We start from the raw sequence: 24,554 nt of genomic DNA on the forward strand, positions 1-24,554 counted from the left end.
TCTTGTAACCGTCACTGTGATCAAACCATGTGGCGTTTATTTAATTTAAAAAAAGCATTACACAAAAGAACTTCAATAGGAATCATTATAAGTTGCATGTAGTCTATGGAAACTTGACAACTATTAACAAAATTCAAGTTGAAAGGAATGTTTAATACATGTGCTAGAGTGCCATATCAGTAGTAGATCTAATAATTTTATGTGATGCATGCATTTGAAGTTTGACCTGAGTATATATAATGTGCGCTTTGATTGATACATGTTAATATAGTGAATTTTATAAAAATGAAAAGTGCAAGGAAGTTGAGAGAATTTTTTCGTATTTTTGTAATTCTAGTGTTTTTGCCTCTTAAAGGGCATATGCGAGTTGGCATAAAATCCTTCAAGCCTTAAATTGTGAGATGAAAATGTATTTTCATTGGAGAATTTTGGTCACTCGTTTTTTTCAAATTGAGCAATGATGTTAGAAACTGGACGTTGTTTTGGTTCCTCGATATTGGGATTCTCGGAACTCCCTTCGGAGCCCGCACTTTTGGACTCTCCCTTCGATTCCGAGTTGTCAGCCGTTTTTTGGGCTTTTTTCGCTGTAAAGTTTTTTTTCATCCTAATTATGTTCTCAGGAAGTTTTTCAAGTGAAAAATACGAGTGGAAATTCTTTTTTACTATGGACTTCCTCCTTCTATTTTCGTTCGACATGCATGACTCCTCTAGGGCGAAATCTTTTTTCAAGTGAAGTGTGCGCTCTTTAGTAACCAAAGCCACCTGTCCGTTAACATGGTGAACAAGACGAATGGAATCAATAAACACTGGATCATATTCTGTTTTCATCAGCACGAGCGACAACTTATGTTTTGCAGTTTCAGAAGAGATAATCTCAATCACTAAGTTTGCATTAGTTACATTGAAATAGTATCCTGTAATGGCGTTTACGGCAGGTGTGTAAATAACTTCATCATACACTCTGATGATTCCTTTTAAGTTTGGATCGAACCTCAAGGCTTTTTTTTGATCACCTTCCATGTTGTAGGTGAGGAGTTTATGAGATTTGCGAAAAAGTTCCTCTCGAAAAAGTATAATTGCTATGGTGTTAACAGAAACAGTCAATGATTTGATATCACCAACGATTACAGTAGGTTTACCTTTTTCTTTCAACTCTTTCAAAAAGAGTTCACCATCTTTGTGACATCCACACACGGTGATATTGCTCTGGTCACCTTCAACAAATGCAACAACAATTCTTTCATCTTGTGTTACGGCCATACACAAGCTTCGTGCGTCTTTGTTCTCTATGAACTTTAAAGGCGATTGTTGGACAGTACCATCAATGGAAAAAATGGTCAATACATAATTCCAAGTGTGTTTTCTTCCACATCCAGAAAGAACATATACCACATCATTGTTATCAACTGTCATACATCTTACCTGCCAATCCTCAATTTCACACTTTTCTTTACACCACGGTTGAAATGTTCCTGTTTCAGCGTCAAGTTTTGGAGATTGTTTTCAGAAAAATCAGCATCTCTCCTTGACTAGTTAGAGTCATTTCTTTGTCGACAAACAAGTCACTTTGCTCTTTGCAAAAATGATATTCGTGCCAAGGAGTGGAAGAACACGTGATTCCTTCAACATCTTTACAATATAAAGGATGAAACTTATGCTCATCAGATTGAATCATTGGCCAATCAAGAACAGCTCTCTTTCGTGAAGATGGATTGTTGGAAATGAAATTGGCCAATAATACGTTGATCCTTATTACATTGTCAACGTTTTTAGCCCTCTGGTCTTTGAAATGTGCTGGTTTCATATTTGAAAACATCTTTTTAACTTCGGGAAAAGAGTGTAATTTTTTTAAGTATACCATAGAATCCGTTTCTGCTGCCTTGCTATCATTATAATGTCGTAGGATAGAACTTGCGATGCAAATCCAGCACGCTATTATTTTTTCTTCAATTTTTAATGATTCAGTATGAAATGCCTTATTTGCATCTTTGTCTGCCTCTACAAAAGATTCTTGAGCCAACTTCTTTCTATCTTCTTTTAACTCCAATTCTTCTTCTTCAGACTCCGCGAGGTTCAGTTTTTCAATGCCTTTTTCGAAATGAGTGAAGCTACTTAGTAGATCCTTTTTACATATTGCTTTTAGTGACTTTAATTCGCTTTCAATTAAACCTGATAATCCCAGTAGTGCTTTTCCTCCTTTTGCGAAACCCGTCATTAAGCCCAAACCTATTGTTATTGGATCCATCTCGTGTTTCCTTCTGTTTTTGTTTCGTTTTAGCAATCTAAAATGAGTTTTACAACAGTGATTTTAAAAGTTGATCACAAGAGGTGAAACCTTACCAAATTTCTATTCCAGCTATGATTTTAAGCTTAACAATCAATAAGCTCTTTCGAAACTCATTTAACTTATTCATTGATTTTACAGCTGCTAAACGCAAAAATATTTGTGTGAAAGGAGTTAGAATCGAGCAGGCTTGTCTCGTCGTTACTATGATACACAATCCGTATTTTTGTTTAAAATTTTATTATGGCATCTAAGCAATGTGCATGACATAGTTTAGCTCATTTGTGATCCTTTATGAATTGGTTAATTTTTTAATGGATAATGTTTATTTTTTTTAAATTGTGTTTTAATGAAAAAATGACAGCTTTAGTAAAGTTGTAAAGGATTGTTAAAGACGGGTTGCTCAAAGAAAATTGGTGTCCAACGCCAAAAAATGAAGTGGGTGGCAGGTCAAGATTTAGCTTCTGACAGTCCAAGTCCGAGTCGTGGAACTGCTTGCGAGTAACAGAAAGGGGAAAAAGCCAGTGACTGGCTCCTTGAAACGACCATTCAAGGTTACCAGCAGTTACCCTAGAGAGGGTGAATTTCTGATTTCATGGCCAGAGCAGTTGAGGTCTTTTTATTCATAGCTGGCAGCCCAACTAGTAATCCTTTGAAAAATGGTGTGATCAAGAACAGGAGGTCAAGTCTTGATTTACAATGCAGTTAGTAGAGATTATCAATTTTGTGGGTATCTTAAAGGTATCGTGCTTGTATGGGTGAATAGTTGCTATTACATGAATTAATTAATCACAAAATTTGAGAGACATCTCAATCCTATCAAAAACCAGGCCTAAGCAACGCTAGATAGACTTAATGCTTAAAAACATTGCATGGGTAACAAACAGGCAGAACGATCAAGAGATTAAAAATAAAATCATTTGTTCATTTAAGGAAAACAAAATGAGAGAAAGACGATCAAACAAAGACAAAAAACCTAAAAAAAAACACGTGAAAGAATCAAGGCGAATGGTTGTCAAACGATATTTGTGGGAAGAAAGTTTAGAAAATTGAAACCAGAAGAAAAAAAGAAAGAAAGGAACAGTTAAAGACTGCGAAAGGATCAAAAAAGAGTTACTTTAGGTAAAAGAATTGTGTTTTCAAGAACCATATTACAGAACGACAAAGTTGGATGAAATAAGGACGGGAGAGAGAAAGAAAAAACGAGTAATATGTCAAGAAGATCTTATCGCCAATGTTGTTGAACTGTATAATTCCTCACACAGATTCTATGGAAAGTTAAAAAAGTCTTGAAAATGCTACTGCGATCGGCTAGCGTTCTAAATATATCAGAGATGCTGTGAATAGAACAAAGAAACACGTTTTATGTATCCATGAAGATACCTCATAGGATGTGCAATGTGTGCTGTTAACGAAGAGTTATTCTATAATGCTCTGTGACCACATCCAGATGAACCTATGGTTGTTATTATTAAAAATGATAACATTTTATCAAATGAATGTGCGACAGATTCAAAAGAATTTGGAAAAAAGTTGAAAACAAAGACTTGATTACTTCACGGGCTATACATGAGAGAGATAAGTGGAACAGATACAGCAAACATCTGGAAGTAGTTATATAAAATGTTATTTGAAAGAATGTACTGAGGCATTGATCTGAAGGCAACCATGCCTTGAGAGCGAAATTTATATCAATTTCGACAATGAATGTGTTGAATTGCCTCCTCTGTAGAATGAGAAAAACATGAAATGAGACTCACTTACTACATGAGAGTGTTGTAAGTTGGCTCAAAGAGAATACCAAAGGAGGCATGAGGATTAGCGAGAAAGATTATTAGAGAGCCCTTGGGATTTAACATGGCAGTGTGAATCAATATGTTAAAGGGGAACTCCACCCAAAAATAATGTTGGTCTTAAAAGTTCCATTTTTATGCAAAGGTTACTATATTTTTGAAATTTTTACATCAGCTATTTTATTTTTGACAAAATCGCGTCTTCAAGTGCGCTATTTGAGCTGTTTTGAGGCTTAGCAGCGTGGGCACAGAAAGCGTCAGCGGAAATTATTTTGACGTCATATCGTCAAACCGATTTGGAGTTGAGTTTACAACAAAGTAAAATAATAACGCACAGCCTTGCACAAAAAACAAAACAATCGCTTATAATGGCTTTTTTGGAAGAACCTCGGCCTAACTCACCAATCGATAGTGAAATGGAAGACAATCCAACAAACAATATTCGGCCATATCAGTTTGAGCCCGAATGGCCGGCTGATGAACACGAAGAAGCTCACCAGTTTGAGGATAACGAACAGAAATTTTTGTATATTGACGATGAATCTCGGTGCGACAATCTTGAATGGTGGGTAGTAAAATGTTATATTATTCTAGACCATTGTTTCTATCTTAAAAGTACGTTTTCAGTTTTTGAAGTTGACCACGTCCACACACACATAATACTTTAGATTTTAAAGTTTTTATTGTAAGATACAATTTTTATTGAAGTTTTGACATTTACTTTTCAAGATCCTTTCTTTTAACATATTCAGGTGTCAATGTGGTAACTGCCAAATAATGGATAATAACGAGAAATGTTTATGCTGCAAAGAGATTTCCAATATTTGTGACAAAATTTAGAGGCAGTAGAAACGAATGAGACCACCGAAGTCCCTTTGTGCATTACACAACATCCTGGTTTTGAGCCTGTTTGTCTTAACAGGTGGGTTTTACAAACAGTTTGGTACCAGTAAAAGCAGCAATATGAGGTAGCATATGATGGGCCCGAGGACAAACTGTACCGCCATATTGCATATAGACAGTTGGCAAGATGGTGCTGGGGTGTCTTGGGTAGAGAAGTGAGAGTCATCTTGCCATCATGTGCAGTTACTCGCATTAGAGAAACATTTCCTCCACCTGGCCTTGCAGAGGAATTTCAATTTGAAGGCTTTCACTATGTTGATGAATGAAGTATTTTATTATGATATAGGTATACTCATTACAATTACTTTGTATGTCAATATTAAAGTGGCATAGCCAGCTCATTTATAGGTCATGCTATGCACATTTATTATTATTAATTTATTACAAAAAAAACAGATTTACAAAGAAATGATTATAAATGTGGCTTGGCTATTACACTGGTTATAATATAACTATAATTAATTACATGAATAGTTTGTGTAATGCAGTGGTGAAACTAGCTATAGCAAAAGGTTTTGCTATGTTAATATTTAAGAATGAACATTTTTAAGTAGTACAAAGTTGTCTTCACTGATTCAACGTCATATTATATGGGTATGGCAAAACCTATTGCCATAGCTAACATCACCACTGACATTTTATGCAAATCTAGACTGATGTTCCTTTACAAGTACTTCTTTCCTGGGTGGACATGATTTAGAAATGTTCTTTGGAAGATTCTTGCCATGATGTACAAGTTCAATCTCCTCAGTTTTGCATACATTCACAACCTCCGCAAGTAGTTTATCAATGTACTGGTACTCTTTCTTTTCTTTCATTGCTTTTACAACCCATTGCTTCTGTGTTTTAGCAAAAAACATTTTGTAACGGTCTTGCCCTTTGTTTGTCCCTGACTTAATGAATGCTTTATCATGTTTAATATTGTTGTTGTGATCTAATGCTGCTAACTGAGTGCGGGCTACCATTCCAGGAAATGAAAAATGCTCTCGCTTTGGGCAGGTCTTTTAGAAGCCTCTTGTCACATATCACCTTCTCTGCAGCGATATATGCTTGTGAAGTAGGAGATAACCACTTCTTCTGCTTTGTTTCTTTTTCTGTTAATTGTTGGTGGCAACATTGATGAAAATATGTGTTCCCCTTCCAGAAATGCTTGTTGGAAATGTGGTTAAGGACAGACTTCCATTTTTCCACCAATTCTTCTGCATTCTTGTTACAACTTGCAGAGCACCACCAAAGATGATTAGAAATGGACTTAATCCAATGGGTCAAGTCATCATTTCCCTTAATGTTAGCCTTCTTTGTTAGTTTTTTTGTGACAGATTTAGACAAATGCCACACATCATATTGGTGATCAATATGAGGGTGTTTGTTTTTCAACTTCTGCATCCACAGTATTCAGCATCAACAGTGTAGTTTGGACTTCCATGGCATGTAAACTCCTCACAACAAATGAACACTGTGTTGATGCATCTTTGGTTTCTGGCTTGCAATAATTAGTTGGCAATGCTTCAGGACTGTCAGACGCACCCAAATCACAACTGTTATTTGCTCAAACAATGAGAAAACATTTGTACTTGTGGAGGAACATTGTTCTAAAATATTTGAAAGCTGAAAATAGAAAAAATAGAAATATTTAGAATATACTTTAGGCTATAACTTTTTCTTGATTAAAATTTAACAAGAAATGCTTTACTAACTTCCTCCTTGTCTTGATCAGTCTGACGTTTTCTGTACGATGCTCGCTAGACAGACGCTTTTACTGGGTTGAGGGCCAAATGAAAAATCGATGGTACTGCATCCCGCTTCAGTCGCCTTTTTAAAGGTTGCCATGGTGTAAGTTTCTGTCTTAGGTCCGATTCAAAACAATCGGGAGCAAAGTGCTCACTGCAAACGTAACAGTATTGGAGAGGAGGTAGATTTTCTCTCCGTATTCTAGCAATCCATTATTATACAATTATGTACAATAATTAGGAAACTATAAGTTCATACTTTACGTCAAGGAAACTACAACTTAATTCTATGCACGAAAGGCTATTTTTACAATGGTTTCATGTAGGATTATTTTCTAACCGTAATGAGTTACACAACCATGTTTATTACTATTCAATGTTTATTAAGGGCAATAGATTGGTTTCACATCAGTGGAAACTGTTGTTAAGGTTGAATTCGGAGGACAAGCAAACGGCATTACGCACAGTTTCCACACAAAGAAACCTTCGTATTTTTAAAAATAATATTAATCGACATTCAAGTTCTATATGGTGCGGAAACTGTGCGTAATGGCCTTTATGTGAAACCGTTCTATTAAAACAGAATACAAATAACCAGCTCAATACTTGCATGTAAGCTATAAAGGTTGCTTGTGTATATACCTACGAATAAAAAATTCTGACGTTTCGAAAAGAAACATTTTGTGATTTGGAGAAGCATTTTGACGCAAGTTTATTATGACTGTGCAATGACTTTACATAAAGCTTTGAGAAGCAATTGACGATATGACGTCAATACAAGCCGCTGACATATTTCTGCTCCCACGCACCGGATGCCCTAGCTGCAGCATTTCAACTCATTTTTTGTGAAAATATTGAATCAAACAAACAAAAAAATTGCCGCATATTTATTTTCACGGGACAGACAAAGTTTTAAGACCAACATTATTTTTGGGTGGAGTTCCCCTTTAATGATCCGAGACTAGAAATTACGATCAAGTAATAAAGGAAATTAAGATAATATATGTAACTATATCTGACGATCGATGCATCAATTAGGAAAAAGAAGCTTACTGGTTGTAGACAGCTTGCAATGAGTTTCTCGCACATTGGAATGCGTTGTCTTTGTAAAAAACGTCAAAAATGATAATAGTATTAATGATACTGGTGTAATAATAATAATAATTAATTCCAAAGAAAAAAACATTGTAGCTAAGTAGCTTTGATATCATTTATTATGTTTCCCTAGTATACTGTAAAAAACGTAATACGTCTCAACCTTTTAGCAAATGCTACAAAAGCTCCACATAAAGCTACTTGACCTAAACAAGACTTCTTTATCATCACCAACACCTGTAACTATTGTCATGCAATGATGATCAACTCCCCGTTCTTTATTAAAAAGAGCTTTATTTAATAGTCAGCCGTTCTTTATTATAAAGAAGAGCTTTATTTCATATAGTCCTAACTCTTAACATTTGTTAAAGATGTACATCAATTTGAAGTATATTCAATATGAGACATGTTGTCTGTTACTCATCGCATGATCAAAAAAAGCTGGTGTTTGTTTATGAGAAGAAATTTATTTAGTGGAGTTACTAAGAAATATTGGAGCCTTAACGCGTATGTGATGTGGTAGCCATGTTTACGTGGAGTACTGGCTGCATCACTTCTTATTTTGCACTTTCTGCCGTTTTACTATTTTTTCGTAAATTTATGCTCTTTCCGGTGGGCTGTGTTCTTAAACTAGTAATTACCCCACTAAATTCATCAATACAAGAAAAACATAAAATAGATTAGTCAAAGATTAAAACCGAGTCAACCATTTATATATATAAGTAATTGTATGATTAGTCTTTTTAAGAATATTTTTTGTTACTAAAATTCATATAAGTATTCACTTTTGCACAAGAAATTTTAATGTTATAACCTGCAAGATAGTTCTGCTCTAATGTTTACGTGGATCTTTAACATAATGATATAAAACATTGCAGCGAATAGAAACTCAATTTATGTTAAGTTGTTTCAATGTAGCTAACGCCTCCTTCGATTTTTGTACATTTTACAGTGTTACAAACTATCCACACAATTAAAGATTTAAGCAATCGTAAGACGATAAAACATGTACAGACAAGCTCTTGGAAAATTTAAATTGATGCCTTTTCTTAGCATTATTTTACCAAACTGTTAGGCATGCAGTCATAAGATTTGGTTATGACGAGAGAGGCTTTTGACTGTTGAAAAAAATATTTCAACCCAATTCAATATTATCACCATAATTACCTGCTCTGAAATGTTTAGTTTTTGCAATGTAAGACAAGAACAACATATTAATTTCATAAGACTTACCGTTAATTTTACAAATTGTCTCTTCGTCACAATTTTCGTCTCCGTTACGTTCAGAAGTAAATTGAGTAATGTTTTGCAACGTGGACAGTTATGCATTTAATAATGTAAACAATTTCAAAATATCCATGCGGGAATGGAATTTTATAAAAAAATTCATTCGCTTTGGGGGGGGGGGATGAATTTGGAAGAATATTGTGTATGTTTAATTCAATTCCCCTACATACTTTCAACATGCTTGTGAATCTAAAAACTTAGTTATATTAAAAGGTAAAATGAATAGTCATGTATTACTTTTGGTAAATATAAAGTAAAGTAGCTCATATATGAGCATATGTTATTTCTTTTTATAAAAGTCTTTTCACCAGAATTTTCTCTCGCCTAATGTCCACTTTAAACTGACCCGTAGGGAATCATTGCGTGGGAGAGGAGGAGGACTGAAGAAGAATTTATTGACATGCAATCTTCCACACATGTTACCTCCACATTCAACGTCTGTAATATATTTCTCATCTTACGTTTTTCAAGATTTGTCGTGACAACGTTAATCGTTACTTTCTAAGGCTGCGTTTACACTACATCGGATTCGCTCATCACGACATCTTCATTTGCTTTAAAGGGTTAACTGTTTGGAGTAAAAGCTTATTAAGCTGATAGAAGTAGTCTATTTGATTGTGTTTCTGACGTTGAACAATTTCATTGCCTTTTAATACAAAGAATATTTAGCCAGCTACGATAGCAATCCGGTATAGTGTAAAAGGGCCTAAATAAAGAACACAAATATTTGCAATATTCTTAGTCAAGACGTCATACGGGGTTAATAATTAACTCTTGATTCGCGTCGGTGACTTGAATATCGACGATGAAGTTCATTGTCAAAGAAATTTGAATGTATACGGTTTGTACAATGACAAAACTACCATAAATTTATATAGCTTGGATAAAATACTTCATGAATTTTGCATTTCTCATGTTTTGTTGTATTTTACGTGAATTATTTGCTTTTAGATGAACTTAAACTCGTAATTTTTGTCATGCGCGTGCCTCTAAATGCCTTAACAATGTGTGGACAAGGTTTATTTCGTTGTACCTCGTTCAACACTCTTCCTTTTTTTGCCCAATAAATACATGCAGTTTGTAATATTTTTCACCCAAGGTCTACACTGCGAAATTTAAATAGTTCGCATGAATTATCATTTTGTTAAATAGACTTTTGAGATAAAGTAATTTTAATTTCTATTCAAGACTAATTTGATTTCATGTTGTGACAGTAACCAAATTAGAAGCTGATGTAGGCAGAAATATGCCTATTTTGCATCATCTTCAAGCAATAAAGTTAGAAGCTCAGATTTAGTCCAAAGATGAGAAAATGAGTGCATTTGTTCATGCAAATGAATTAAGACGAATTCTAATTTTGTGAGTATCACAGATCACAGCGGGAAATTTCACATTTGGCAATAATCTCCTGTTCAACAAACATGCAAAATTAATCCCTAATCCAATTTTTAAACGATGAGTCGACCCTATCCTATTCAGTCCTGAGTTAAGATTAAGGGGATAGTAGAACACAGATTTATCGCCACATATTTATTGCTGGTCTTTCACCTGAGCTATTTTACTGTACGTACTACAGGATATACACTTGATAAAATCAATACACACTATTAAATCTATACAGATAATTTTTATAGTGAAAAAGCGTTCTAGAAATGTTGTCATGCTTTATTGTCGATTTCAGTTAACTTTTCAAATGGCGGTTGCCAATTACTTTCTAATGTTGCCCGTAGCATTTCCAAATACGGAATATTCGGTATGAACTTGTCAACTTGAGTTGACAAGTTGTGAACTTGAGTACTGAAGTTGTGTACTTGAGTACTGAAGTTGTGTACTTAAGTACTGAAGTTGTGTACTTGAGTACTGAAATTGTGTACTTGACTACGGAAGTTTTGAACTAAAGTTGCGAAGTACTAGCAAACGCGAAACGTCTTTGTACACTGTAGACATTTGGCAATGAATTCGTTCAGTAAGCAAGGAAAAGCTTTAGCAATTCTAATCCGTTTGACGGCCCTCTAAGAGTGTTATAATGCGATACACCGTTTACATTATGTAATAAATTTACAGTAAATGTGGCACTAGAAGAGTATCGTGGGATTTTAAAGCCAGGAGTACCCTGCATACTGTGCCCTCGACGTCTGTTGCCACTCGTAACAACTACAGAAGACTTATCAAAGAAATGCACTCGGCTGCAATCAATCAATGAAATATTTGCTACGTAAGCTTCTAACTTCTCCATAACGTCTGGCAGTTCTGTCTCTTGAAGAATTTGACGTATTATCTTGTAAGAGTAACCAAGATCTTTATCCAAAATTCTACTAATGGATGACCTGCTAGGTATGTTTGCTGGAAGGCAAATTTTGTTATTTTCTAGGTGTTGCCGAATCTCTTTTGCGTAAATAGATGGTTTATTAATTTTTAGATATTCAGTGTATGCAATAACGTCATCTGTACGCGTGGCTCGAACATCACGTTCGATCTGGCGAGGTGCAATAGAGCCAGTGTCTACCCATAGATCTATTATATTTGATATAGTCTTATATGGTAGATTTAGTTCTTTCAAAATGTTTGTCAAACACTGGTTATTTAACCACATTTCAATATTTCATTTCTTTTTTCTATTGGTAAAGCTTTTCCTTGCTTACTGAACGGATTCATTGCCAAATGTCTACAGGGTACAAAGACCTTTCGCGTTTGCCAGTACTTCGCAACTTTAGTTCACAACTTCAGTACTCAAGTACACAACTTCAGTACTCAAGTACACAACTTGTGAACTCAAGTTGACTAGTTCATATCGAATATTCCATATTTGGAAATGTAACTGGCAACATTAGAAAGTAACTTGGCAACCGCCATTTGAAAAGTTAACTAAAATCGACAATAATGAAAGCCACAAGTATATTTTTTGATGTCGAGGGTTTTGAATTTTGTTAACATTCTAGAGCAGCCTTCACTAAATCTTGTGTACAGCACGTAGAATCTGTAAAGTGTATGGCTTTTATAACTTTATAACGTGCGTAATGTTTATAGTGTGTATAGCTTATATGTAGTTTGTATAATAAGCATTTCCTGCATAGTGTTTATGGTGTGTATTGTGTTTGTCGTGTGTAGTTATAGTTTGTATAACCTGTATAATGTGTATAGTGTCTATAGCAGGTATAACCTGTATAGTATGTACAGTGTGTTTAGCTACAAGAGTGCACAAGCCAATTTTTGGCCGAGTTGGTGGACACATGACGCAATAGGAAAACACTGTGCAGCTTTTGTATCTAAGAAACACGTTGGAAACATGCTAGAAGCTGGACTGAAACTGTTGTGAATGGAGTTAAAGTGTTTACTTTGAAGATGAGTTGATTAAGAATGTTCTCGACGTAAGAAGAATGTCAGACAGATTGACGTGTTTGAAAATAGAAACTGATGGTTTATCTTCAATAATTTTAGCAGTTATGCATTGAAGAAAGTAAATTTGGACGATAAGGAATAATAGTAGTGAGCTTCATGAAGTAACGTAGAGATTCCATAAGTGAGAGGATCTTGATTGGTTCTGACCTGTATAGCTATAACAACAATTTGATTTGTGTCGTTTTAGATTTACGACGCACAACGGTTTAGTTATTTTTCCAAGAACTGGCAGAAATATGCAATATTTCTTCAAATAGTTTTATGGTATGAAATAATGAAAATGCTATGCAACATATAAATCACGCCAATAAAATATCTTGCGATAATTGGGTGTTTTACACGACAGCCATGTTAGTCTCAATACTCATGAACAGGGTCGTGTCATTTACCAGCCTCGTAAAAACTAGAACTATTGCATAAACGACAACGTTAGAACTTAACAACATGTGCTACTGAGTGAGTTTGTTCAATCTCTGTCAACACAGTCCACCATCTTATCTGAGAGAAAAATACCAATGTACTCAGGTTCGAGGAAAGTTTTAGTAATTTATTGTAAACGAAAAAGTCTAGCCTTATCTTTTACCAAACACTGAGTCTAGACACCTTTTTGTATCGCTGCTGACTGGGAGCATTGGATAACGCATCATATTTCAATATCAAGTTGCCTGCACTTTTTACAATGGAGTGGCGTTAGACCAACTTAAACAAACAATAATATGCTGCTTGAATTACACAAAAATTTCATCCGATGGAGATTTGATGACGATTCTACGTTCTTCATAATCGACTTGTATCTGGGATTTAACTTTTTTTCAAATGAAAGATACGGTCTTCAATAACCAAAGCCACCCCTTCGTTTTTATGGTAAACAAGAGAAACTGAACCACTAAAAATTCCTGAGCAGCGACTGATGTGTTTCAGTTTCAACTGCATGAGAAGGTTTCCATCACTATCTTTGAAGCATCATCTTTAAAGTGGTAGCCAATGATGTACTTAGAGACTGGTGTGTAAATTACTTCATCGTATTCATGAATTTTAATAGATTTCCTTCCATGTTCTAGGTCAGGAGTTTATAAAATCTGCGCAAGTGCTCTTCCTCATTCTCAATTATTATTACTATGGTGTTATCATCAGAAATAGACAAAGGTTTTATCTCGCCAATGATGGGATTAATTTTCACTTTTTCCTTTTAACCCTCCAGCAAAAGTTCTATTTTTTTGTGACATCCACATAGGTTCACGTTACGTAGGTCACCTTCAACAAATGCAACAACAATTCTTTCATCCTGTGTTACGGCCATGAACAGATTTCGTGCTTTTTTGTTGTCAAGGATATTTAAAGTACAATGTTGGATAATATCATCTTTTCAAAAAACTGTCGATTATATTTCCAATCCATTTTACCTCCATGACCAGAAAGAACATATACCATGCCATTGTTATCAACTGTCATACTTTTTTTGGAGATTGCTCCAAAAAAAAGTCAGCAGTTCTCCTTCGTTAGTGATTTCTTTTTCAACGTAGAGATGACTTTCATCTGTGTAAATGAGATATGCACCAAGGCGTTGAAGAAGTCGTTATTCCTTCAACAACATGAGATATGCATCAAGGTGTTGAAGAAGTCGTTATCCTTCAACAACAGGAGATATGCACCAAGGTGTTAAAGAAGTCGTCATTCCTTCAACAATTTTGAAGTTCAATTTTGAGGTTTAGCAACAATTCAATGTTGACAAGTAATAACCACCTAAAGAACTACAATGCGATTCATGATGAGCTACAATTCTACTGATGATTCTAAAATTGCTTCGTTGTCGATGAGCTTTATACGGGTGCAGTTCTTAACTTTAGGCATAACTTTGGAGAATTCTTTCTGTAAGAAATATTTTTTCACTTCTTCATCATAAATAGCTTTTTTTGAATTGATGTCAAACGCGTTCTGTGTCTCCCAAAGGCAGTGAGAATTTGGCGTTTCTAGATTTCTGCGCAACAAACATATTTGCCATATAAACAACACGTTCATCAGTAACCAAGGCCACTTTTCCGTTGATATGATGAACAATGCAAACTGAATGGTTGAACATTTCTAAATCGTATCCTGTGTTCATCAGTATGAGCGATGACTGATTTTTTCGGTGTCTGCTGAGAAGGTCTCAATCACTAACTTTGAAGCATTATGTTTAATGTTGTAACCTGTAATGCACTTGGAGACTTGTGTGTAAATAACTTAATCATATACTCGGATTTCAGCAAAGATTTGGTTTGAATTTCATGCATTTTAACAAATTTGCTTCCGAAGTGTAGAATTCCGGAGTCTATAATTCTTAGATTTATTTCGATAAGTTATCATGGATATTTCCCTATCTACAGATATGAACAAACATTTCAACTCATCAACAACTGGATTACGATTGCCTATTATCCTACAAGGCTCCAGAAAGTGTACACCTTTGCTGTAGCACACATATAAGTTGACATTACGTTGGCTACCTTCAACAAATGGAATAGCAATTACTCTTTCTTGTGTAACGGCCATAAACAGATTTTGTGCGTCTTTGTTGTCAAGGAATTTCAAAGTAGACTGTTGCACAGTACCATCTTTTAAAAAAAAATTTCAATTGATAAATCCCTACATTTCTTCCTTTATATCCAGGAAGAACATATACCACTCCGTTGTCGTCAACTGTCATACATTTAACCTGCAAATCGTCAATGGCAAAGTTTTCTTCACACCATGCACGGTTGAAGCTTTCCTACTTCCTGTCGACTTTTTGAAGATGGTTTCCTGAAAAAAATCACCATTTTTCCTTCATTGGTTAAAGTGATTTGTTTGTCGAGAAAAAGCTGACCTTCTTAACCTTCATACTTGCATGACTGAAATTTGTACCAAAATGTGTGGAAGAACTCGTTATTCTTTCAACGTTTTTAAAATATAGCTAAAGGATGAAATATTTTCTCACCACATTTAATCAATGGCCAATCAAGAACTGCGTGTTCTTGGCATGTGTTTTTGGAAAAGGAAATTTAAATTGATCATTATTACACGATCAATGTTCTTAGACTTAATCTTGTTTTTAATTTTGATTTGAAATTTGTAAATGGCATTCCAACTTCTGCTATTGAGTTTAATTTTTATATGTAATGCATCGCAGTCTTTCTGCGGCCTCGCTATCATTGAAACTTTGAAGGGTGGAAGTTACCATGCAAATACTGCACGCTGTTTTTTTTCCACTATCTTTAATGATGTATTACTAAATGCTCTGATTGCTTCTCTCTTTTCGTTTATAAGCGACTCTTGGGCCAACAGTTGACGCTCTTTTTGTAGTGTCTTGTCTTCAGTTTCAGATTTCAGTTTAAGTCGTTGAACACCTTCACTGAAGTTATTGACACTACTGTGGAGATCTGTTGTACACATTGATTTTAACATTTTAAATTCGCTCTCAATTACACCTTGCCTTTCCAGAATAAACTTCCCTACTTTTATTTTTTCTGCAACTATTGATATTGGATCCACCACAAGTGTAAGATGAGGCCACAAAACCTAATTCTGACCTTTTTCCTTGTTTTTCAGCTATCTAAAAGTTTTCGAAATAAACAACATATTAGAACATGGGGTCCAAATCCACTGTGACCTCTATTCAAAGCACAAAAGTTAAAAAGAATATGTCAGGAATGAGGTTGAGCTACTTTACAGGGGGATTCATTTTTACGAAGCGCTTTCTTTCATGCAAACGTAAATCAAAGCATATGTTGTAGCAATGTTCAATGTTTATCAAACATAAAAAATAAAATCGAAGTTTCTGAAAAAGCACGTTTTACACTCGCAAACGTTTGTAATGAATTCATTTTTGTGGCGATGGAACAAACCTTTTTGAAATACATGTTCCCCGCGCAAGTATTTCTCGAAAATTACGTGTGACGTACATATTATTTTTACTGTTGTGTTTGAATTTCCTTCCTATATGTGCTTTGTGAGATTTTCCGTTTCATTAACCGCTAATCTTTTCAAATTTTTGATGTGGACTTTACTACAATGTATTGCTCAACGTTACTATATTCAAAAGATATATGAAGTACAAAAAACGTAATTTATCAAGCAGAGAAGCGACGACACGTCGTAATGGCGGCAATCTCGACAGAATGTCCGTGTGCCAAATATCCAATACAAAAAACACTGCAGTGCATCCAAACATGACGAAATAAAATGAGATAAAATGTTGTTCATAAATGGGATAAATTTCATCAATATTCATAAGCATGTACTCAACGAATGTTTGAAGCCTTGAAAAACTCGACAAAAAAAGCGTACGAGACGGCAAAATATGGCTAAAAACGTGCTTCGCAGGAAGGTAGATAAAATGAAGTCTAGCGTGTGTCAACAAAATAATGTCGATTGCTTTCAAATAAGGCATGATTCGAGTGAGTTAAGTGTTCTTTTTCGTCTCATGTGATTTTTTCTTTGAAAATATGACAATTTAATCTCTGCAAGGAATATTGCTGGTTTATGCAAAATTGAGCTTTGACCAGAGTTAGTGCATTGTAATTTTCTCAAATTTTCAACGGGATGAATGACTTGACCCTCCCTATGTTGCTTTCTAAAAAGTAACGATGTTAACATGACGATGAAGGAAATTTCCTTCACTTTACATACAAAAATACAAATTTTACAAAATTTTTCATCACGTTGTCATAATTAAAGATTTAGGTGTTTTTTTATTTCTTCAACGCATTGCCTACATTTATGAAGTAGTTTAAATAAATGAACATAGCTCACATAATATCATAATTTGACCACGTGCTTGCATAATACAAAGTTAAGTCATTAACACTCTGACGAATGTTAGCGATCAATTTAGCTATTATTGTTTTGACAAGAAACTAGTTTTGTTTTAGATAGTAAATCATCAATAACTTTTTTTTTCAAAAGTTTTTGACAGGTATAAGATGTTGTTGACTTAACTGATTGATATGTTGTCTTGATGTACAAACATACGACTTTTATATGTATTACAATTTTGGTAAACTCGTGCGCGCGAGTTTGTTGTTTTGTTACTTTTCTCTAATATATTCTTTTTGGAAAAAAGTATATTCTTGTTGCTTAATCTCAAATTTGAGAGAGAAGTTTTAATTTTTCATATTCTTTTGCGTTAAAATTTATAAAATGATTACTATCCTATACTGTTGTGCACTTAGTCCTGTTTATCAAGATAAAAAGTGTGAAATGTAACATTTTAATGAATGCGTTGCCTAAATTTGCATCAGTACGTGGGAAAGAGTTTGAATATTTAAATACAACCTTTTAAATTTTATAAAAATAAAATTTCTGTTTTGTGGTATTGTGTGTGTGATTCAAAGAACATCTCGAATCTGTGCACAAGGACTAGATCAATAGAATACATAGAATTTCTAAATGTTCAATACGATAAATTGTTTGATATCTAGAATTTACTATAAGCCATGCTTTGTTCTACTATTGCAAAGCTGGTCCAATTTCCTTACAGCATCTGTACTCTAATGTGCCTTCCAACAAATCGGTATGACAGCATCGACAATTACACCTGAAACGTGGGAGCATTGAGGTTTATAAAGTAACTTCATGTATATTACAAACAGGGGCGGATCTAGGATTTTTCAAACATCAGTCATAAAACGTCGGAGGCGCTCCACATCTGGGGGGGGGGGTCTGAGGAATTCTCCTCTGAGAAATTTTGAATTTCAGAGCCTTAAAAATGCCATTTTCAGCATTTTAGAGCATTACAAAATGTATTTTGTGGGCATCGTTTTTGCGTAAAACAACACATTTTGCTTACGTTTTTTTCAAAAAAAAAATGAAGTAAACTATACTTGAATGTTTTGCCAAGCATTTAGGCTCATTATGATGCCAAATATATGACTCCTTAGCATGTCTAGGAACGTAAAATTTATTTTATGATAATGCTATTCAAAAACAGATATAATCTTTAAAAATTTCTACCAAGTTGTCAGGCATAGACCCCTAGAGACCCCCATTCAAACCTCTATGTAATGAGTTAAGTTAGAAATTTGGTACTACAAGTGACAGTTCATAGATGTAGAAAAGCTCAGACTTAAAACCATGCAAGTTTATTGTAACTCTTTACCCATCTCCACATCAGTGCCAGCAAATTCCCCTTTTGAGAAAAAACTCAAAATTTTTTTCTGCCAAATATTAAGCAAAAATTATCAGAGTGAAAATTTGCAGTTAAGGACAGCTTAATACCGTAAATGTTTATTAGGCATTTCACTTGACTATTATCTTCTGCAAGGTGTGCTATATAGCAATCACTAGTAGCATTGTATTATCAAATACAAACAGAATGTAACCAACATGTCTTTAATTATATAATTACATGAATGTTAAAATTGGTTCATGTGTCATGCTTACTGGTTATGATAAATATCTTTTCATATGATCAAAGCTCGTTTAAATGTAAATCTGAAATAATTTAGTTTAGAAATTATAATGATCATCAGAAAAATTACTTAGTGATCATGAAAATACTTTGCTGTTTTGCCAAATTTCAAGGTTTAGCTGCATGCATAGGAGGTCATTTTTACTTTATCGAAAATGCTTTTCATACGTCAATAGCCCTTTGTAATTTATGGCAAACAATCTGGTATGAGCCGTAGATTAACCCAACTTTACATCTCTACATGAGGTGTTCAGTTAGAAAAGGGGACAATATGTGACATGGGACAGCATTTCATGTATGTGAAATACTAAAGGTTTAATACCATTCCAGTCAAATTGTCAAAATAAAAAGCTTCATGGATCAGAAGACTCAAAATCACAAGTTATAGAAAACAGCTTCTCATGTAATCAATGTTAGTTTTCTCAAATCTTAAACAATATGTAGTATAACTGTCCAATGATTGAACGATCAATGATCATAAACTAAAAAGCCCCAAACATTTGTTTATGATAATGTAAATATAAGTATGGCGCCTTATGTCTACAGATTTTTTGTCCATTGAAATATATTTGCAGGAATGTAGGATTTCGCTGCCATATAACAGTCACGATTACCCAAGCACTAAAGAGATCATAGCTAAAAGTCCTTCGGCAACAACAATTTTAGAAGCATCAATCTGCTTACCATACGCCATATTAACATAAATCGCATCACACACTCGCATAAATTGATTTGATATAATACATTCATGCATACACTTCAGTTGCCCTTTACTTACGATTTTGGATGTAAATTTCTCAAAACAATGTTGGCTTGCTTTTGAACATCAATAACTGAAATGTAGCTCGCGAGATCGTCTTTGCCAAGCATTTACAATTCATCCATAAATTTTTCACCCTCTTGAAAACCAGTTTAGAAAGCAGCATTCATGTCAATATATGAATTTGTAAAAGATTTCCATAAATTCTATCTGATTGTAGTTTAGGTTCTATCATGCTTTAGAAAATTACTATAAAACGATCAATCATTCAATTCAGACAGTGAGCTTGACTATGTTAGTTCAGTTGGCTATCAGTCGAAATCGGTCAAACCAATCACAGTAAGACAAAAATTTAAACGAACCAATTACACGATAGCAAGTGGACTCCCTTATAGGTCCGGCCACCCCGCTTATCGGTTGAGATTATTCCAGATCGTCCACTGATCTGGCCATTGACCAATAAAATAGCGTTTCTGGCGTTCATAGACTCCTTTATCGGTCGAACCAGTCAAGCCACCCCGTTTAACAGTCGGTTATTCCAGGTCAATTAAAATTCAACTGATCTGGTTACCAACGAGATATTTATTGGATTAGTCATTAGTTTTCAATAATAAATAAAGCTAGATTTTTATCACGAAGTAAATGCGATAATAAAGTAAGAATAATTAATGATTTTTAATTAATATGAATAGGTAATTTTGAATTTCAAACATCAGTCGCGCGACGGACTTGACATAGTCTAGATCCGCCCTGATAAAAGGATTGTCATATTGTGTAATATGTAAATTAACTAGTTAAAGGTCATTTTATATTTCTTCTCATTAAACTGAAGACGTTTATGCATTATTCATAAAACATTATTATATTGTTGTACACTTTTAATGGGATAATCAAAAGATTCGCCAAGCTCTGCAATAAAGGAAAAAACAACATTGTTTTCACATAATTGCATAGAAAGTTTACTAATTCGCAGTTGACTATCTTGTTTTTCAAAAAATCGTAACTAAATCTAAACGAAAATTCTTTCTTTGTCATGAACGAGCAAAAAGTCAATAGTACAAAATCTGATAAGAAAATTTTTTTTCACCCTGAAATCAGTATTTCAAGAACAATAAAATTGCCATGAGAAAATTGTATTCTCATAAAATAGTTAACGTTAACGGAGACCTGTGTTAGAAATCGTTAGATAAGAGTTACTGGATAATCGGCGTTATTATTTGTGAAAGGTTACTTAACTGATTCAGTAAGTTAATAAAAAGTGAACAATACGATACATGTCTTTTCAAGACACGAAAAAATGTATTTATTTTCTTCACTGAAATCCAGTTTGATGGACAACAAAATTTCCTAAATGATAGAGTATTCTCAAAAATTTGTCAAGGTTAACGGCGACCTGTACTAGAACATCGCTAAATTAGAGGATAGTGGCGGTCATATTTTTATTTGTACATTAGAAAGAATTTTTTTTTTATGAAACAGTAGCCCAAAATTTTGTCACTGTTCTTTTTCACTGGTGGTCGAGCAAATTAAGTGTTAAGTTGTTGTTGGAAAGTTTCATAAATAAGTTTGTAGAATGGTGCAAATATACAAGGAAGTAATATGAAATATTAGACTATATATAGACTTCATTGGTGTATGGATGGTAAACGGTTAAGACAGAGCTAAATAAATAGTAAGGTAAACTGAAGCTAACGGACTGATTACATGAGCCCGTGTAGCCGGGATTCAGCGAAGCATAAAAAGATTTTGGCAAATGGAAACGATCCAATAATTATTACAACATAAATCTTTTTGAGCAATTTTGCAATCTTCTTACTTTATAAATCGAAAAACATTTAAAACGAAAGCAGCCATTATCATTGCTTTACCAATGTTCTATCATCTTGAAGAATATCGTTCGAATTGACAATTGCTTTGTGCAACTTTTTTTCCCTAAAAATCTGTCTTAATTGGCAAGACGAATTTTAATGAAATAGATACTTCCAAAACAGGGAATTTAAATCTTTATTATATTTTAAGATGCTTCTTATGAATAGTGTTGCATAAATAGTAAGGATGAATGTAGATAGTTTGCAATGTATATTTTACATTATTCCATCATTCACTTCTTTTGGAATTCGTTGCTTCAGTTGAGTAAACAAAAAAGATTAAAACGGACGGGATAGCTTAGACATCGGTTCAAACACCTTAAAATTATTTTTTGTTGTTTTTAGCTATTTCTCATAGTTTTATAGAAGCTCCGCGTAACGTGGATGCTTTCATTTGCTTTTAAGTTTTGTACAAGGTCTATGTCACAAAAAAGTTCTATCGTAACTAATATGAATATTGTAAATACTCACAGAATTGAACTTGCATAAAAATACTATACTAAAGGACCAACGTATTACGGTTAGTTCTTAGGAATGTTCTTTTTAAGAATGAAAAGTAACACTTTATAAAAACGAATTTTATTCAAATAAGCAAGAGCGAAGATCAGCCTAAGGAAAATTAACGTACAAATATACGATTTAAGAATTTATCACAAATCGTCGTGCGAATGTCTTTATGTGTTTTCTATTTCTGTTTAAAGTCACAGATTTTCACGATGTTTTTCCACCGTGAATGTTTATCTAGTGTAAAATGGGTCTTCTTCGTCATCTGATGATTCCCTATTCTTTGCTAATGGCTTTCTATATTGTTCAGGAATGAATGTAGTAGGCTGATATATAGGGGTAAAAGGTTTAGATTGTTGTGTAGCTACAGAGACGGATGATCACTGTACAGAATTGTTTGTAGTGCCCAGGCTTTCATGCGTAGAAGGAATTAGTTTTGGTATATAGGGTATGGAGGGTATAGAGGCTAATAAAGAATTCGATAAAGTCGGATAAATATCATTAATGGGATTTGCTCTTGCGCAAGAAATTGATTTTGTGGAGGCTGATGAAGTAGTTATGTCTTTGTTAAGAACAGGATTAACTTCAATTGGTGCTTCATTTAATGTCTGGAAGTTTGTCTGCGACGGTGCAATGGAAGCTGGCGCTCTTATTTCATTTGCTTTCATGAATCTGCTTGGCCTGCGTAAATTAACACTGTCATACGTTTCGCCACTGATATAACATAAACTCGGGTTTACTTTCCAGAAATGCCAAGTGACTTTATCTTTCCGAACTATTTTAACAAACTCATCGCTGCTTGATAAGATGAAGATAATCGCGAAACGCCATATACTATAAGAGTCGATGAAGTAAGGGAAGTTATCCTCCACAAATTCACAAATTTGATCCCATGTCATTTTTTCACGTGGTGAACTCATGATTGCCATCTGGATTAGTTCTATTTCATTGAAATTTGGTCTTTCATAAGATGGCACACGTTGCGCATTCTCCGCTTCTTGTGAAACACTGTGGATGGAACTGATACTTTCACGATACTCCGGATCTATTGTCCAGTAACGTTCGCTATCTTTTTCCCTCGATATCCGATGTAATTCAACAAAACAGTCAAAGTGTCTTAACACTTCTTTAACGTGAGCATAGCGAAAGCGTGGAGCAGTTGTATAAACAGGAAATTCTTCGATGATGACTTTATAGATTTTGGATAACGTTATCTGTTTGTGTGGTGCATTCTCAATTATTTCTTTAAGAAACTGAATATAACGGTAAGGTGTGTGGCTTGTGGATGCTCCTGATTGTTCTTGACCTGTTGGTACACGGCATGACGAGAAACGGAATTCACTGTATTTCTCTGTTTCAAAGCGTAAACTGCTAGCAGAAACCGTAGCTGTTGTCTCTGGCATATCTTCTTTGGAAGAGTATTTTCCGGATGTGTTTGAACTCATACTTTTTCATCAGTTAATTTCGACTGAAAGTGTAAACCTTGGCGAACGGAATTTGACTCAAATACATGTGCAAATTTATTTAACTGAGCCAATCATGCAATCAAGTATTGACATGGCTTGTGATTTGAGACAAAATCTCACTTCCGTCTCAAACTCCAAATACGTCACTGAGGCCTGCTTCAAGCGTCAAAATTTACATGCACCGAAGCATTAATAACAAAAGAAAATGAGATAAGCTTCCTCATTGTCAGCGAGGCTTGAATTGGTTTTGTGTAAATGAAAGGAGTCAAAACTTCAAGCTCAAAACTTAAACCGTGTCTTAAGCATCATAAATCATTTTACTTGATATTTTCCATTCAGGCTAAATTATTTGTCTCCATTTTAAAGTTTTTGTGATTTTGCAAAGTCAGAGAATATAAAGAATTGCCCAAATAAGTCTTTTTTGTTGTGAAGTATTTAATCTTTTCTATTTACCTAAATGATTTAACGCATTGTTGAATCCCAGCTACCCTTGCTCATGTGAACAGCCCCTAAGTGACATTTAATGATATCTGCATTAGATAATTTAGTCTGCAATGGCTAATTATTCCACTGGTTTTAATATGCACGCGCGTCCATGTTCGTAGCAACTCGTTTTAGCTCAGCTACAATGGTGGGGAAAATGTTCTTGTCCCTAGTTACGTGGATTTCGTTTTCCTCTGGTGCTTCGACGGTTTGTGAAGAATAATCAGAGTGACATTGGCTTACCTCAAATGGCTTTGTTTCCATTGCAGACGTGCAACCTATTCGATCAACTGTTAAAAATGGAGATTCCGTGTACGACTTCGGTAGTTTATCAAATGACCAAAGTGGAAAGTTCTTGAAAATCGCAAAGAAGTGCTTACATGGCAACCTGTGTCTTTCCCAGTCATAACAATCACAGCTTGGAAGATCACCTGGATCACTTCCAAACGACAATGTATAAAACTTGCATATGTCGTCTTGACTACGAACTTTGAAAATTCCATGCACTTCGTCAACAACCATGATGTGTGATGCAAGGGTATCTTCTGACGATGC

General features: G+C 34.5%; 2 protein-coding genes across 2 annotated transcripts; both read right to left on the reverse strand.

Annotated features, from left to right (window-relative positions):
- Positions 1-9,127, reverse strand: LOC124438931. Its single transcript, XM_046989122.1, has 2 exons — positions 9,039-9,127; positions 1-2,282 (listed from the first exon to the last, which is right to left on the reverse strand). Exon 2 carries the CDS (start codon positions 1,411-1,413, stop codon positions 433-435), a length of 981 nt encoding a protein of 326 aa, XP_046845078.1. The 5' UTR covers positions 1,414-2,282; positions 9,039-9,127; the 3' UTR covers positions 1-432.
- A 13,042-nt stretch (positions 9,128-22,169) lies between these two features.
- LOC124438914 (forkhead box protein D3-like) lies at positions 22,170-23,468 on the reverse strand. Its single transcript, XM_046989106.1, has one exon. It carries the CDS (start codon positions 23,451-23,453, stop codon positions 22,431-22,433), a length of 1,023 nt encoding a protein of 340 aa, XP_046845062.1. The 5' UTR covers positions 23,454-23,468; the 3' UTR covers positions 22,170-22,430.
- Between the last annotated feature and the right edge of the window lie 1,086 nt (positions 23,469-24,554).

Source organism: Xenia sp. Carnegie-2017, unplaced genomic scaffold (assembly GCF_021976095.1).
Source record: "Xenia sp. Carnegie-2017 unplaced genomic scaffold, XeniaSp_v1 HiC_scaffold_19, whole genome shotgun sequence".
Classification (NCBI taxonomy): Eukaryota; Metazoa; Cnidaria; class Anthozoa; order Malacalcyonacea; family Xeniidae; genus Xenia; species Xenia sp. Carnegie-2017.

Bases quoted from the DNA above. Each gene is read 5' to 3' on its own strand.
- LOC124438914 (XM_046989106.1), bottom strand. From the start codon at position 23,453: ATGCCAGAGACAACAGCTACGGTTTCTGCTAGCAGTTTACGCTTTGAA.
- LOC124438931 (XM_046989122.1), bottom strand. From the start codon at position 1,413: ATGACAGTTGATAACAATGATGTGGTATATGTTCTTTCTGGATGTGGA.